The sequence below is a fragment of the Gobius niger genome, assembly GCF_951799975.1.
Source record: "Gobius niger genome assembly, chromosome: 2".
Lineage (NCBI taxonomy): Eukaryota > Metazoa > Chordata > Actinopteri > Gobiiformes > Gobiidae > Gobius > Gobius niger.
In genome coordinates this window covers 22,875,604-22,894,369 of record NC_136853.1, presented here as the reverse complement: position 1 = coordinate 22,894,369, position 18,766 = coordinate 22,875,604, and the positions used below count along the sequence as shown (strand labels likewise).

The 18,766-nt window shown below is 41.2% G+C and overlaps 1 protein-coding gene across 4 annotated transcripts in view; it reads right to left on the bottom strand.

Annotated features, from left to right (window-relative positions):
* The window catches only part of fibcd1b (fibrinogen C domain containing 1b), a 120,155-nt gene that overhangs the window by 42,072 nt on the left and 59,317 nt on the right, over positions 1-18,766 (bottom strand). For all 4 annotated transcript variants that reach the window (XM_079581644.1, XM_079581645.1, XM_079581646.1 and 1 more), the window contains one exon: positions 6,950-7,046. In XM_079581644.1, the coding sequence (XP_079437770.1) occupies positions 6,950-7,046 (97 nt within the window). The remainder of the gene's footprint in view (positions 1-6,949; positions 7,047-18,766) is intronic.

The window sequence follows — 18,766 nt, the reverse complement described above, 5'->3', positions numbered from 1 at the left end:
GGGCCCGCGGCTGCAAGGCCCCGCATCTCAGTCAAACTACCGTGTTGTTTCACTGATTAATCAACACGTTGTTACGGGGACAGGCGCTCACTCACTCTCCGCCTACTTTGCCGCATATAACATCAAAACGGAGCAGTCTGCTGAAGTGAATGAGCAGGAGAGACCGACCGCATTCCCCCGGTCACTCCCAACACGCGAGTGCTTCTCCGCTTGTGTCCCGCTCGGCCGTCTATCTCCCGGTTCTCGCTTCGCCTCATGCGTGCCTCCTCCGCGGCAGCATCACGTCCCCGTGTCCGGGCGCTGCTCTCATGTTTTCTCTGCGCGGACTAGGGGCATCGGCTACACACTCATGTAAACTCTCTTCTTGTTGTGTCTAGCGGAGAATCAGGACAGTAGTTTGATGGATAGACGAGAGTAAAGCCGTGTCCGTGGCCTTTTTGTCTCAAAGAGGAGTTGAATCCACACGGTTCTCACGAGCACAGTAACTTACAGTAACTCTGGTTCTCTGAATGTGCACGGTCTATAACGAGTTGGGCAACTCACAGACTAATTCTCAGTGGTCAGACTGAAATGACCGTCAGGTGCAGGTTTCAGTTAGTTTTAAATCAGCAGTTCCCAAACTGTGGGTCAGGGCCAGAAGTGAGAGAATGGGCCCATTTGCCATTTTCCATTTTAAAAAGTGGGGGAAATAGACTAGTAGTCGTCCTAAATCCAGTTGGACAATGGCTTAGTGGTTTGTGGTTCTCACACAGAGGGGCAGGGCCTGAATTGAGGTAATTATTTTCCACTTCTGCTCTGCTTTACTGTACAGTGGAACTGTTTTTGACCGTAAATAGGTCCGCCCTTTGCCGAATAACCATGGGATACGTACTGTAGGGCCCCCATGTGGATTTTTGCTTAGGGCCCCAGAAGGGCCAGCACCGGCTCTGCCTCTAATCAAAGCTGTTTTAAAAAATAATACTGCCTTTATTCTCCAAATGGCCTCATGTACGCTTGAGGAATACTATTTGGCACCAATTTATGTTCTTCCCAGTGGGTGCTAAGTCAAAAAAAAAAAAAAGGTCAGGATGAATCTCACAAACTCGAGGTTATGAGCCCAGCGCTCTACCTACGGAGCTAAACAAGCTGCACAGTGGTCTGCTGCCGCACGTAGCTCACTGTTATTAACCGCCCTGCGCTCTTGGGTCTATCAGTCCACTGAATATTCTTCCCTCAGTGCTGTGGAGCATCCAAGTGCTCTTTCGCAAACCAAAGTTGAATAGTTTGGGAGGAACACACAACATCATGTGTGGAGGACAAATGGAACAGCACACTAACATCTTTACACCAAGCTCACTGTGAAGTCTGGAGCAGCAGAATCCTGGTGTGGGGCTGTTTTGTTGCCTCAGGGCCTGGACAACGTGCTAGCATCAATAGAAACATTAATTCACAAGTTTATCAAGATATTTTACAGAAAAACCTGAGGCAGTCACAACATGCATGGAATAAGTAAGTGAACCCTTGTATTAAATATCTGCTGATCCTTCTTTTGCAGCAGTAACAGCTTTTCTGCAGATTAGACGCTCACAACAATTATGTTGAATCTTGGACCATTCCTCTTCACAAAACGGCTGCAGTTCAGCGAGGCTTCTGGGTTCACTTGCTTTTTCCGCCCTGTCCAGTGAATGTGTACATGTTATGGCCATTAAAATATGATCAAATGTACATTTTTGGGTTGTCTTAGTTTAAGCAGACTCTGTTTACTCATTCTTATGATTCTGATGACGATCAAACCACATTTTATGACCAACAGAAATGTTCCAAAGCGTTCACAGACTTTCCTCCCACTGTATGCACTACATGTTGAAAGAGCTGGGATTCACATGGCAACTGTTTTCTACGGGGGAAAGTGGATCGTTCTATAGGATCAACAGTCTTTCTGCTTGTGTCTTGCATTAATGAGCGTAGCACAGATGGGCTGTTCGTATACTCGTTGAATTATGGGTTAAATATCTGCTTGAAGAGCATCTGTCATCGCAGAATGGAGGTGGTTTGCCATCTGTGCCTGGAGGATCCCTCGTTCCTTTTGATTTGCCCCATTGAAGAGGCAGCGCTTTTTTAAACCTTACATCACTTAGGTTTTGGAATAAAATATCAGTCTTGTTCTTTCAACACACAAGTTCATTCATTTTTCGACATGTTCTTGGTCTGTGCTACACTGTTAAAACACAGCATCATCTCTTTGGGTTCTGTATAACCACAGAAGAGGTTTGCTTTTGTAGAGGCCTCTTTGTGTGGCTAATCCAAGAGTGTGTGATCTCATGACCAAAAGCATCACAGGGGGCAGATCCCTGTGTTTCTTTCAGTACCATGTGCTTCTACCCGCTGTGCATGTTTTCACATTTTTATTCTCAAATGTAGCGGTTTGGGGATAATAGTAACATACTAAGTAGAGATCTGTGCTGGCAGCTGTGGTGCGGTAACAAAGAAGCACCCTTACGCAATACAATTATGAAATCTCCAAGTCACACTGCAAAAAGTATCAGGTCTGAAACATAAACATGCCAGTGATTTTAAACAAGCTCCTAATGAACAGACATAAAGGTATTTTCTCAATCAAAATAATCACCATCTCTGGACAAGCCTGTGATGGCCTGAGCTATTCAAGTCTGAAGAAAGGCAAATGAACGCTTGTATGTCCGGCTGTTTCATATTCTCTGACTGACTTTGTAATATATTGTGCACCACCTCATGACAATGGCACAACAATATTTTTTGACAGTTCTCATTTCAGTTTTCAGTCTCTTGGAATTTGCTTGTGCTCTCGTATCAAATTGTAGCAGGATAAAAGGGGAGGACTCCAGCAGTGAGAAAATGGCTGACGGTTAATCACAATCCTGAAAGTGAGGGCACCGTGACATCAATACCAAAACCTTGACTGATAAAAAGGAGATCCTGTCTCACATAATTTCGTGGATGCACCAGCTTTGCTAATGAAAGAAAAGTGGTTCTAATTCAAAATTCACCCCCACACTTTTGCTGCTGCCCTAAATTCTGTGTGATTTTGAATGCAAAGCTCATGCACCCACTCTTTCTGAGAAAATATTCAATTTCAAGTAAGCCTATTTAAAAACACATTTCAGATGAAATAAATTATCATAAAAATATATTCGAGATGTTGTCTCACATCAGAAGGTAATGCCATTTTGTAGAGGTGTCTAAATCAGAATTAAAGTCATGTTGCATGGATTAGGTGAAATGGATTAGGTTTATGATTTAAAGTGAGGAGGCAAAGTTGGACTGAATGGGAGAGCCGTTTAGAGAATCAACAAAAGTTTATTTTGTAATTGAGGAAGCTAACTAAAAGAAGAATTGCATTTGAGATATTGATTAAAACGTTAATGCTCCAATGATTAATGAAATTGGGTGCTGCTCAAAAGAAAGGGCTGCCTTTAAAACCTAAGCAGACCTGGAGTGAACTCTGAGCAGCACTAATTCAAGAATAAAATGTTTGCTGAAGTGCAATTACCAGGGGTTAAAGTGGACCAGAACGGTAAGCAGCTTGGGTAATGGCAAAAAAAGAAAAGAAAAAAAATGTGTGCGTCAGACAATCAGCATCACCAAACAAACAGAGAAGACAAAGAACGTGTGGAGCTTATTGCTTATTTGCTGAAGCTGCGCGGGACAGAAGTCCACTCTCTATGCAGTGGCGTTGGAGAAATAATCCACAGTGAGAGAAGCTGGAGGTTGAGTGTGCCATCTCAATAACTGCCTTCATCCACAAGAAACAAACAAATCCATAAAGGTTGTCTCCCACTTTTTACTTGACAACAATCCGCCTCATATATGGTTTTCAGGTTAGCATAATTAGGCAGTGCTTATGAAACGAGAAGTAGCAAAACTGCGCAGCTACTATACGTCGTGACGGCGGCCTTTTCACACAGCATCAGCCCATTATGAAAGCAACACAAACAGAAGGTCATGAGTCCAGGCAAAAGGTTTGACCTTAGTGTTTAATGGAGCCTATGTCACACAGTGTGAGGCTGCAGCTCACAGACGGTCCTGGAGCCGACACAGGCGGCTGAGGAACTGAAACCTGTCAAACTACTTGTAATATTTGGAGGATTTCTCACAGCTACAGTTCTGGCACACACTGCATTACTTAAAATATAATGGTACAATTTACTGGTGGCAAGATTCATGTCACTGAAAACGATCTAAAACAGGTGTATAACAACCTAAATGCCACAACTCGTTACACGTTAGTCAAATATGCCACATAAACTACTTCATACGTCATGATTCACTCCTTACACAGTGGAGGTAAGCCTCAGCTATCCTGGGCCAGACTGATGCCACCCCCAGTCATGCATTCACGTTCAAACATACATTACCAGGAAGATGCGTCTCATCCAACTAATCCCAGGGCAATGCAGATTATGTTGTTACCGAATTACAGCTCTTCCAACCACATGTGTTACTTGGGTTCTTTAGAGCTGTCCATGTCAAAGCCCTGGACTCAACATGACAGTCAGTTACATCAAAATTCATGCATTCTGCTTTAGCACAATTGAAATGTTACGTGCCATCTGGAAAATTGGGTTAGTTTCTAAGGGACGGCATTAAACCGTCTGATAACCTACATTACATGCAGTCACGTCCCGTCAGAGGCGCCACACAGGTGTCTAATAGATTTGATGGAGACAGTGGAACTGCCTTGGCCTACTTTTATACACTTAATACCGGCCCCTTTGGGAGACATTATTCAGCGGTGTGTTGGTTTTCACAGTGACGCACAGACTCAAGTTTTGCTTTACTCCTCTTGTCGGCCACATTGTCAACATGCCTATTAGACTGCACAAATAAGCACTGGGAGGCAGCTAGTGGCAATTTTGGGATGGAGGTTGCTCTTCAAAAAGACTTAAAGGCTGTGGTTCTGCTGTCAGTTGCAATAAAGCTCTTACTACTCATTACCAGTCATGAATCATGCTTCAAAAGTACATTTAAAACTTCACTCGTGTTTACTACACAAGGGGCCCTTACTGGCAGATAACAGCTATCTAATATCAGATAATTATATAAGCAGTGAGTCAAACAATCATAAAAGTAAGGCAGCAGTAAATGAAAGATGACAGTTTCAGAGAGTTTTTCATTATCGATAACGAGACATCAGCACACACTGAATGTCTGTGGCAGGTTCAAAGTGGCCTCATTCACATTCTGCCCTCTCCATGTTCCTGCCATTAACAAGGTACAAAAGAACAACAACAACAAACGGTGCTCTGCTGGGAGGCTGCAATGGCCTAATTTGTGTTGACAAAAACCTACACTACCCTCACATAATGAGTCCTTTAGTCATTCCACGATGGTAAAGAACATTCCAAACATTTCACCATCTTGAAACATCTCTGCAGTGTGCTTCTTCTTCTTCAACTGTACATGCACATGTATGTTGGTGCTGATGCCTCCGCTGTATGACCTTCACCCAGGTGTGCGTTTTCACAGAAATAGATGTCAAGCTCCATTTGCTCCATGCAAGTCGTGGCAAAAAAGTGTTTTAAGATTCAACATCTCACTGTAAGTTTTCTTTCTTAATCGCTGGTCTGTTTTGTATCCGTTACATCACTGTTTAGCAGATGATTGTTTTGGGATAGCAAAATGAGTCAATACTGGTGGAAAGGTGTCGGCTTCAGACCTGTCACTGCCTACAGTTCATTATTTCACAATCATCAGAGCGCAGGCATTTACGGAGGAAGTGAGTGAGTTTATTGATTGACACAGATTAATGTAACTGAGAAAATCTATTTTTGTGCACTGCATATCTCGACACTCAGTGAAATCATACCTTAAGGAGGGGGTATTATGCTTTTCACACTTATCAGGAAATAATTTCAAACACACCTTGATTACTATTGTACACTTGATTGGAAAATGCTATATTTATCAAAAATACTTAGCCCCCCCTCTCTCTCACTCCCGTTCAGTACAAACTATGTAGTAGAGAAGCAGAGGCCACATTTCCCTATGGACACAATAGAGACAAGACACAACGAAAGCGCACTTTAAAGCAGAACTAAGTAACTCAAGCCCCTAGCCCCTCCGCGTGTCGTAGCATGTTGCATTTTTCACTCATTAATTGTCCGTGAGAATAATACTACGCTGTTTTTCACTCAAAACTTGGCTGTAAACACTGCTAAAGTGGCGCTAGCCCACAGTTAGCTTTGCCCGTTAGCCTGCTAGCTTCTTCTTCGTGATTCCATTAGTGTGTATTGAGCCTCCGGGTTGAAGCAGGGAAAGCTGCAAAGGTGTTTTTCTGGCCAGAGACACCAGGGGGAGATGAAAAGAAAAGAAAGAAACCCCCAATCATCCCATAAAACCTGTATTACCCCCAGAGGGACTACGGAAAGGATTTATTAAGGTAAACAAGTTACTTAGTTCTGCTTTAACCTCATACATACTGATCAGAACGGCAGCCTGGCCTCTCTTTGCTCTGCAAGATCATCACATACTATGCTGTTTGAATAAGGGAAACATAAAAATGTTCATCACACGTCCTGTATAAAGGCCTATAATGAATTGAATTTATCATGCAAGGTCTCACTACTTGACACTTCATGTGTGAAATCAGCTTTTGGTGAAAGAAAAAAAAAAGTGTCAGTGCCTGAGCTGATCCCCTAAAAATAACTTTGTATTTTAGTCCATTTAATGAAAGCCTGTGTGAGGTTGAAGAATCCGGCTTTTGAAAGCTGATAATTTCACAGTTGAATACATTGCTGCCAGTGTTTTATTTCTGTCACATTGAGAAGATGTGCATAGTATCAGCATGGGGTACATTAAAAACATGCTTTTTCCCCCAGAAGCTTCACAAGGTATACAAATTCAAAGAAAACACATCAAATGCTGTACACCTGCTTTCTCGATGACGCATGATCCGCTGTGTTCACGCGTGTGCACATTCACAGACACTTACCGAGCCAGTGTTCTCCAGTAATCTTTCCAAAGCCTTCCCTGTAGGACTCCCATCCTCTGAAGAAGTTGACCGAGCCGTCCTCCCTGCGCTGGATCACCTGGGGAGGCGGCAAACGAATCACACAGGTCAAAGGTCGTATCAACTTCATTTGTGTGAGCATCATCATCCTCCTCCTCTGCTCGTGCATGACTCACCATCCCTCCCTCTTCCCGTCCTCTAAATCCCAGGGCTGGTTGGCTGCTCTGTGCTCATCTCCAGCAAAACTAAATGAACTCATAAATGCTTGCTCTTTCACAAATGAATAATGCAAACACTCTTCCACACTAAAAAGGCAATTTGTCGGAAGCTAATAAAAGGAATCCATTAAATCTTGACTGACTTTGAATCAAATCATTGCACAGATCTGCATACTTAATTGAAATCCCAGAAAAAGAGGGAAATTATTCATAATGCAATAATCCTAAAAGCACACAAAGGGATGAAATGCATGTCTTTCCTTGTTTGTGGGGATGGCGGGAGAATGATAAGGCATAAATGTGTGGAGATATTAAGTGAGAGGCCTCGCAACACTTTCAATGTTAGAAACAAAGAGAATATTTGCATAAAACTCATTTATTTTTGATACATTTCTGCATGTGCAAATGGATCTGAATTAATTCCCACCAATAAAGCATGTCGTCCATGGAAAATGCTGACTCTAAATGTTTTCAGCGAATGAAGAAAAATGGGAAGCATATTTCTTAGGAGGAAATTGACTTGCTGGTAGAAGTCGCCGCTCTATTGTGGAAATGAGGGTTTTGTTCATCGTTCTTAATCTCCAAATGCTCCATTGGAGACCAGATGGCACCTGTCAGAGGAGATCCTGACCCAAAATGTCTTCCCCATTTTCAGCTTCATAATAGGCCTCATTATGAAAGCCTGCAGTATCATCATCACCATCATCATCACCATCATCATCACCATCATCATTGCATTGTCAACAACACATTTGTTGACAACATTTGTGATTTTCCACTCTGCTCTGATTTGCGAAAACTTTTCACAATGGAACAATTGATTTTTTTTCCCTTAGAATTGAAACCATTCAGCCTTTTCAATGTCAACTCAAACGTCACTGATCCATCGTCTAACAAAGTTGCAGATTGCAAGGCTGGATAAAAACACATGCTCTGGTTTGATACTGTCCAATATACAGTATTAAACCGGGGTCAAAAACCTCGTACAAAATGAAACAAAGAGGATTTGAAAGAGCTGCTCCAGCATCTTTCAGCTTTGGTCTTCATGCTGTCATTGTTCTCAGTCTCACTCTGCCTGCATGCCTAAAATTCAACTGTAAGTCTCACAGTAACGCTTTATAAAAGGGTACATGAGTTCATGCATAATTCATTATGAATTCATGAATTTATTCATTATGAATTCATGTGAGGTCATGATGCTTCATGATGAAAAACTCATGAATTAACACGGTTTATTCAGACAATTGACCCATTAATTATCATTACCAAACTTACAACTACAACTAAAAACGATCTCATGGTTAGTGATGACTTCATTATAAGCATTTGTAATAACTTGTATAAACATACTAGCAAATGTAAACTCATCCTTAATTAATCAGGAGTTCATTATGAATGTGCCCCTGAAAACTAAAGCGGCAACATGTTCAACACTTAAACAGGAGGTGGATCTAAAACAGCCGTAAAAAATGACAAAATAGAGTAAATATGCATTTATATTTTGCACATTCATAGTGAACTCATGACGAGTTTATATTTGAGAGAGAACATTTAGAAAAAATATGGGAAAATTGGTCAAAATGGTGGGGGTGGGGGGAATAAGAAAAATGTGGAAACTGTTTTTTTTATGCCCTTTTGTCGTTAACGTTGTTTCACCTCAAATAAATGATACAAATCCAAAAGAAAAGTAATGGAAGGAAAATGAACAAATTAACATTATAAATATGTTTGATGGTTCTATATGACAAACATTTTAGTATAGGTATAGAAAAAGCATAGTTCAGGAATCAGTTCCTTTGAGTCACAAAACCATGTAATATACCAAAGTACTGTTAAAGTACCTGTACCGACATTTTTTTTAAGGGTGTCCAGCCCTAGTCCTTGGTGTGGTTGGTTTCTTTGCAACAAAGAATGAACCATTCTTAAACATTTAATAATTCATGAATTCATGCATGAATTCATGTAGCCTTATTATAAAGCATTACCCATAACCCTCACATTGGCTGTGGGTATTATGAGAACAAAGGTAAAAGAACTGAATGAGTAAAAGCAAAAGAAAGCTGCAGATTACAAATCATCATTTTAGGAGATACATATTCATACACAGCAGAAGAATGAACAAATTATAAAACAATGCAATGTCTCATCAAAGAATGAAGGAAAACGAGTGAGTGAGTGAGTGAGTGAGTGAGTGAGTCATCATGATGCCAATCTATTATGAAATATCAGTGTAATAATCAGCAAGCTGTACAAACGTGAGCAACAATAGTCGTATAATGGTGTTAAACCAGAGTTGTATGTCCTGGTTTGGCTTCATTTGTGTCTCAGCGGAGGCAGGAGTCAGAGTAGAATCTACACAAACCGTAAACTATAATAGATCTGAGTGTCTTGGTCATAAATAAACTCCCAAAGCTACTGACCAGCTCTCCTTTGCTCTGCTCCTGTTCACAATCAGCTTTTGTTGCTCTGGTGAAATATTATACACACTATTATACACACTCTGACAAACAAAGCCAAATAAGGACGAACAACTCCGGTTCAACCCCAAAATATTTATTTCAGATCACGTTTGTACAACTTACTGATCACGTTATCATGTAAAAAACAAGATAATTAAGTAACATGTAATAACTTGATCAGTCTCTTGTATCTATTTTGTATGAACATGTATCTTGAAAAAACGTGATAAGGATGTTGATAAAAACGTGTGAACGTTCTAAGCTTCCGTACTTGACTGTCCAAAACAATTTACCAATCGGAAACATTGATTTGTTACACATTGTAGCCATCAGCCGTTAGGGAAACAGGCGATTGTGATTTAAAAGTGAGCACTAAATAAAAGCCAATGAATTCAGCCAATGAAACATTATCACACTCTCTCACTGGTGTGCTATACGTCACGTCAAACTTCCTTTCAACACCTGAGCCCTTCACATCACATACAATCTGGAGCACAATCACCCGGAGCAGTTATTCATATTGATCCTTGACCTTTAATTGCATTACTGGATCCTTTCTTATTTTTGCAGTTTGCACAAAATTAACTCTTAAAACAAGCTGTTCTACAAGCTCCACAAAAGCCACTTCTCTGAGGAGGTGCTCTCTAAGATTCACTGAAACACAATCTGGAAAATGTGGAATTGCCTTTCAGTTTGTCCATTCTTAATCAGTCAGCTGAGGATCTGAAGAAGAAACGTAACACAAGAATACAATGAGTGGGTCAGACTGACGTAATACCATTTGTCCAACTATTTGCTGAAGTATTCCTACATATTCTGCAGTATTTATTACAGGTATTTGCATGTTTCTGTCTTCAACTACCAAAAGTGTTGCTTAAATGCTTAAAAATCAGAGAACATATTTTTGCAGCCACTTTCTGTCGGATTTCTGTTCAAATTACATTTCTGGAGCATCATTTCATGAACATCACAACACACGGTCTGCTGTATGCGGAGATAAAAGTGATAATTTTGCAAATTATTCAATCACTGATGTATATGATTGCTGATACTTCGTCATTGCTAATTGCATTACATTGATAGGATGCAGAAACATTATCCACAAACTCCACGAGCTAGGGCGGCTTCTTAACACACCACACTAAATAGGTTAAATTATATGTATGTATATATATATAACAAAACCCCATACTAATAATATACTGCAGTGGAGATGGTAATGACAACGGTGAAGAAGCCAGATCACAGTGCATATGTGAAGAGTGAGTAAGAACTTACTGCTTCTTATAACACATTTGAAAAACAAGACGATTGATATAGTTGTGCTGTTTTTCTGTTCACTTTATGATCAACTCAAACATTGTCCAGTAACTTTTACCAGTCTAGTAAGTTTGTTTGTCGTAAGTTTCTTTTCTTGTCAATTCTGTTAAGTCAAAGGTTAAAGTTGCTCATCGTATATGGTTGAGAAAGTAATTGCAATAAGATGTACCGTAAATGCTCTAATATTGGCCGGGGCCTTTATTTACTCAAGGGCATCTAGGACCAGGCCTTTATTGGAACCAGGCCACAATTAGAGACAGGCCTTTATTTCTATTTGAGCAAAGCGGACTACCAGGAAAATGAAGAAAAACGAGATTTGTGTCCATTTGCACCTAAAATATTAGGTTCATTTATCAATTAACATTTCAAACACTCTCCCAGCGGCTGGAGCATTGACGCCTTTTATTTTGTCGGGACAACAGGAAGTGTTTCGCTGCTGTTAGCGGAACATTGACATCAATGTCACTGCAGGTTTCTGTTTCGTTTTTACGGCGGACCGGATTATTTGTTGTTATCTTGTGTAAAAGGCAAGGTTAGACGGAGTGTTTGTGTTTGTGATAGATCATAAAAGACCCGAAAGATGACGAGACACTCGCGCTGATCGGAGGAGTTATTTTGAGGCGTGGGACTGACCTGCACACGGATTAGCTGGACGTGCTTTGAAGACGCAATGGTGACTTTATTAAAACCCTGGAGGGTCACACAACATTTGTTGCCTGCCCTGTTTCCAAATATAGTCACAGGAGGTTTGAAAAGTGGCTAAATCTGTGTCAAAGTTACGCTCGGATCAGCTCCACTCCGCAGCGTCCCCATCGGCCCGGGTTCCCGTTTGTTTACTTCCTGCACGTGAGTTATCATTTACACGAGCATGAGACAAATTCCTAACATGGGGATTATTTCTACCGCTATAGTTTCTAATAAAAGCCCCGGCCTGTTTTAGAGATCGGCTTTAATTTGCCTCCGCCAGCCGCAAACCCGGCCACTGTTAGAGACCCGGCCGCTAATGGAATACAGGCCAGTATTGGAGAATTTACGGTAATTCATTTACAGGCACATAGCGGTGTGTGTGTCTGTGGAAAATGATCATAGGAGATGATCATGAGTGTGTGTTGTACCAGGGGATGACACAACCTTTTTTTTCAATAATATTTTGTAAATGGGAAACTCAGGAAGGAATGTCTGATCTAATGTCAAACTGTAAGAAGATTAGTCGTAGTTCTGGGCAATTCATCGAAATCGCAATCTCTACTTTGGTCAATCTCAATAATCGTCATGTGACTTCATAATCCACAGGTTTACAGACATTAACAGTACCTGGTTTGGGAGTTTAAATGAGACTTGATGAAAGCATTTGATTTTGTTTGAATAAAAGTGTATCCAATGTCATGAATCAGCAACATGTATTTAATTTATAATGAAAAAAATAAAATCCAATCGAAAATCGAAAATATGGGGAAAATAATCATGATTATTCTGTTTCCTAAATTGCCCAGCCCTAGTTCTTCATATGTCATATTTTTTAATCTTCTGTTTATAACATTGATTACGGGGCTGGCGTACTCGTACATTCAGTTCTAGCTTCAGCCTCCTCCTTTTGAGCTTCTATAACTGGATAATGTGAATAATAATAATAATGTATCGGTTTTATATAGCGCTTTCTGGACACTCAAAGACACTTTACATTGCATTATTCATTCACTCCATACCCGGTGGCGGTAAGCTACTATTGTAGCCACAGCTGCCCTGGGGTAGACTTACGGAAGCGAGGCAACCAGTCTGCGCCATCGGCCCCTCCGACCACCACCAACCACTCACTCACACACTACATTCGCTAGGCTTCCTGGTGTTACTAAACGGTCTCCCATCCAAGTACCGACCAGGTCCTTCCCTGCTTAGCTTCCAAGGTCTGACGGGATTGGGCATCGCAAAGGCGGTAATGACCACGAATGTTGTCAAAAGTAAAGAATGTAAACTGCTCAAATAAACTAAACTAAACACATTCATGGACATGGGGGTCAGACAAAAAGACAGAAAACAGAAAAACTCAGCACATGATGTGTTTTAGTCTGATCCAAATAGAAAAGAATTGAAAAGCAGGTGTTTGGCTTTTGCAGTAATTTGGTTATCATTTTCATCTCAAACACACCCTGACCACTAAATCACACTTTGTTGGTTTGAAAACACATGATTGGTCTGAAACACCTCTGTTTATCTTTTTAGAAATATCTAAACAGACATGGGGAGCACATGCAAACTCCACACAGAAAGACACCGCCTGGGCCAGGATGGTGATGGTGGCTTTTTATTTTGGTCACAGTGCAGTGTTGTCAAAATGCTAAACAATCTCTCCCTTGTGAAGTCAAATCAAAACATTCAGACTTACATAAACACAGATATGTTGTACAGATAAAATTCCCTTTGAGAAAAACAATTTACCTTTTGCTCGTGTTTGCAGCTGCAGCAAGGATTTACTATTGACAAACCAAGACTTGTGGTTTGTCCTCCAATAATCAAACCCACTTTGGCCTTGCCGCCCTCCATTGCCAAGGCATTACTTACACCCCACCTATGGAGGTGACTCGAGGTTATTACTTGTAAAACACATGAACCAGTTCCAGACTTTACAGCAGCAGGCCCACAAAGACGGCATATAGGCACTTTAACATTCTGATCTCTAATGGCAGGCTCTATGAACACATGCTAAAAGGCACCATCTCATTAAGTTGCCTGTAATCTCAGCAGTAGATGAAGGCTACTTAACACGCTGCCTTAAGCTCTTCAGCAGGCTTTCTGTCAGCCTCTTGGAGCACATGGTGCACGCAGGCAGACACCGACCGGAACACAGAGGGAAAGGCAGTAGCAGGGGAAGCATCACAGGCACTTTGAAGCTGATTTGGAGAAGATTTACAGTCTGGCATGTGGCTATGTGGAAAATAGGAGATGTGCCAATAGCTTGTTAGCTCTTGGCATGTACTCACTGTGAGCACACTATGTTTATATGTTGCGAGCTTTGGCAGCAGATGCCACCGGGTACAAATGCGCGATACTGCTCTAAGTGAAAATAATTGGGAACATCTTCAGAGGCGATTAACACATCAGCCCACGGTCAGAAATAATCAAAAATCTAACAATACACCAACAAATAGGCTGAGACAGGGAGCAGGCACAGAGAGTAAGCAGCTCAGAGATTTCAGGAACGAGTGGCTGTGGAATCAGGGAGAGTTCCTTCTTTTAAAAAACATATTTGATTTGATCTTATGTGCTATTTATATATTTACTGAAGAGCACAATAACCATCACACACAACTTCCTGCATCCATTACATCCCATATTCACACTCACAAGCACACTCTCACTGCTTCAACAATGAACACCGACACATGGGTAAGACAGGTGAAGTGTTGTCTAATGGCAGTACTGGCTGAAAGGGATTGGTGGTAGGGTTGTGCCGATGGACGATATCATCACAATGGTTCACTGTAAACATCGTCAACGGCCAATTAAGGGGACATTGCCCAACCCTAATTGGTGGGTGAATGTCAGAGGGGGGGATGGACGATACAGTATTGGCGCATGTCGAAAATTGAACACTGATATATTTTCTTCTGTTAATAACTTCCATAGAGATGCTATAGTGTGCAGCAGTGCATATACTACAGGCTACTGCTACAGTTTATTCTATTGTGTTTAAACGAGCACTAACTCTTTAAAGTAAAGAAACTCCACAGCATAGGATCACAAAATGCAAAATTGTCTCTGAAAGAAAGTTGTTTTCAGTTTAATGTGGAGCGGAGCTGAGGCGGACGAGCCAAACCAGACAAAACTGCCCTCATGGACATTATTTAGAGTCAGGATTGACAGGATATATTCTTTATTTTTTATGGATTGTTGCAACATGTGAGCAAGGTTTCTCTGACCTGATGCCGTATCTATAATTTTAGTTAGTAAGAGCGTAGCTTCTCACAGGCTTTCTGTCTTCTACAGTGATTATAATAACAAACTGTATTCATATTAAATTGGCCCAATTTTGTTATGTGAGTAAGGCATGAAAATTAGGTGAATAGATGGTATTTTTGCCCTTCATAAATTGGAATTGGTTGCTTTGTAAACAATGCAGTCCTATGCACATTTAGAAAAAATCTAGGTTTAGCCTATTATGCTGTTTAAATGAGTCTTATTTTATAAGCTTCATACCAGTGTTGTTTTTGGCAGTACTTTTAGTCTTTTGGAGGAAAATGCCATTGGTATACAGAATATTACTTTAAAGGGGCTAGATGCAAGTTGGCCATTTTATACTCACTACTGCCACCTCAGGTCATACGTGTAACTGCAGCTTCTATATTAAGTTCATGCATGACGGCACTTCGGACCCGAATTAACACCTTTCTGAGTGACAGTGCAAGGATTTTAGAGGCAGTTGTGGTGAACACGTCTGAGCTCATTCTACACATTAGGACATGGCTGGAACATGTAGGGGAGGAATATACATCATTTTAACATTTTGAAACTCCGTATAGTCCCTTTAACCTTAAGGATTATTATTTTTTGTCTCGTTCCATAGATTTAGTCCTGCAGTAATATTGTTTAGCACATTTCTACACGTGTGTTGAATCAACTCCTCTGCTCTTAAACGTTGCAGCGATACCGCTTGTATACTGAATAAAATAAGGCATTAAGTCTTGAATCTAACACAAACAGCCACCAACGCTCTAATGCACACCTGCTGTAAGGCAGATCAAAACACGGGAGCTATTTGATTACATTGTAAGGAATATTGATGATATGGTGACAAATGTAACACAGTCGGATTAAAGCTCTCATAAATTCAATGCAGAGTGCAAAAGTGCTATCTTCTAGTGCAAACATCTGTTGGCAAATGTTTTATAATCCTATCAGGATGACAGATGTGCTCATAACGTGGAGCCGCAAATGTGAACTGATAGAAAACACACACACACACATAAAGAACACAGTGTTGTCTGTTTAACACAAGGATACTAGAGATTTAAGACATTTCATGACAAAGAGGACACACACCCACATGTGATGTGCAGATTCATGGCAATGCAGAGGCCTTAAGAAATATTTGCACCCTTAACAAATAACAGTTTTTCAATTATACATCTCTCTGATTAATTGAAAGTGTAGTATTTTAGACAGATTCAAACAGATCAAATTAATGGCAATACTTTATGTTTCTTCCTTTGGCCGAGAAACTGCTCTGAGTCTACTCCTAAAGAGAAATAAAGGATTCATTTGAAATCATTCCTCCTCAAACAACCTCTCTAGATCAGTGGTGCACACCCTTTTCCCTCCAAAATCACTCCAGAAGTGCCTTCCTGTTTCGATCCAGCACGCCAAAATACAAGCACCATCTTATTCATTAGTTTATTTCTGCCTAACTATTAACAGACAAAACACCATAATGCGTGTATTTAATTATATTCTTGTAGTGTTGCAAGTATCTGCTGAACTAATCAATGAGACGAGCTGTGTGCTTTTATTATGGCGTGCTGGATCGAAACAGGAAGTAACTTCTTGGGCGGATTTGTATGATTTCAATTTTATGCACCGGTCAATTGGTCACAGTTGACAATAACGCCTTAGAATAATTATGTATATATATATAAAATATCTACGGCCAAGAAACTCAACCAAAAGCACAAAAGGTAAAACAATACATCTAACAGCAAACTGAAGCTGGTCTTTGGACTTTACACACTCTCAATGTGAGGCTGCAGCCGCTCACAGACAAGGTGAGTATGTGGACCAGGGCTGAGTCATACCAAGACAATAGGCTTCATTACTCTGCACTAAGTCGCCGATCATTAAAACGGCCCGACTTTACCAAATCCACTACGTATGAGCAAAACTCCAGTCCACATTATCCCCTTATTTCATCCGCCTATTCCATTCTGCGGTTGTTAAGAAATCTCTGTAATCCGCGCTCCCCTGGAACCAAAGCGGCATGGCAATTGGTTGGGACACATTCAGTATTGTGATGAATTAAAGACATTGCACCGATCCCAGCTCGGGCCACAACAGGAAGGGCAAGGGGCCACTGAGGAACTCGGGGGTTCTATAGTAAAGCCCTTCACAAATATGTACCACCAGGGCCACTTCTACTTTCCAATACTGCCCATTCTTCTTGTGGGCGCTGTTGTGAAATATGTTTTCTCTGACATAGCTTGAATCTACTTTTATTTCAGCCAACTCCCCCCGCCACCCCCCCTTTTTTGTTTTTTTTTCATTTGTCTTGTTGTAAATCAAAAGCGAGTATTCTTAGCTCCTCGACCCATTCTTTGGCCCGGGCTGCCGCTGTCTGCGGTCCGCGGCACTCATTATCCAAAAGGGCACGTCTCACACAAGTGGTTATAATGCGAAGAGGACACAATCTCCCTTAGCGCCGCCACACGCTGTCACCTCATGCTTAATAAAACACCAAATTTATACCTCCATTGTACCTCAAAAGGTGAAGCCAAAACGACAAACTTTTGATTAAACGCTCACTCAACGGAGAGAAAGGACAATACAAAAACACACACCAATACATTTGACAGAATTTTGCTAACGTTTTGAACGGATAAGACAGTACCACACAGACATCCATCTTTTTTCTCCACTTTCCAAACCAATAAACAGAAATGAAATATTGAGAAGCCTGTGAGCTGGACAGAGGTAGTGAAAAGCCCATCAAGTGCTCTCTGATATGCTTAGAAACCACTCTAACCTTCCACAGGACTGATACAACATGCACACAATCCTACATCCACTTGAAACTTTTACATTTCAGTTCTTAGCTGAATTGGATCTCTGAGAGTGATTGCAGTGCTTCTGATAAAAGCCCCATTTGATAATGCAGACCCACACGGCACTCTCTATATCTCCGCTCTTTCATTATTGATAGAATGGTCATTTTTAGTCCAGTCCTTTTAACGAATAAAATAGTAATAAAATACGGCATTAGCCTTCCGTTCGGTGCCTTTATTTCAATGGCATTTGAAGCGTGTGTCCTCGCTGGAGCACGTAGAAGGATTCGAGGGAGTGGAGGGGCCCGGCTAGTGTTTGTAAGTACTTGACTGTCATGTATGGTCTCTTCGCATGATCATACCGTGTGCCAACATGTGTGTGTGTGTGTGGAGATGATGTGGAGCATATGTGCTGCAGTTGGTCGCCCATATGGTCGACGGGCGGGGAGTGAGGGGGTGATGCTGAGGGAACAGAGAGAGTGTTCTGAGAAGCTACATCACTGTGTGTGACGGGGCCTGTGCTGCATCCTGTTGTAGGAGCCTCCAGCGCTTTGTGAGAGCAGCTTAGAAGATCATCAATGCCCGAGCCCTTCCAAATTGGGAGGGAAAAAATAAGTAAAGCGTATTTTTTCATTTTTTATCATAATCTTAATAATACTATCTGTGCTCTGGTGTAACGGATTTCCTAACCTGTTCTATGAGCTTTAAAGGGATATTTCAGGATTTTTGACATAGGGCCTCACTTCCTAGTCTTCCAGTGTTGTTGATTTCTGGAGATATTTTTTAAAATGTTTATTCATGCTGTCCTTATATTTGAAGGGTTTAGTGGTGCTAGGCTAGTGCTAGGCTAGCGCATGTCTATGGTAACTAGTAGCCTGCATTCAAAACCTCTTCAAAATCATCGGGTCGTCCTCCCCAGGAGGAGAGAGAAGAGAGGAGGAGAGGAGAGAGGAGAGAGGAGAGAGGAGAGAGGAGAGAGGAGAGAGGAGAGAGGAGAGAGGAGAGAGGAGAGAGGAGAGAGGAGAGAGGAGAGAGGAGAGAGAGGAGAGAGGA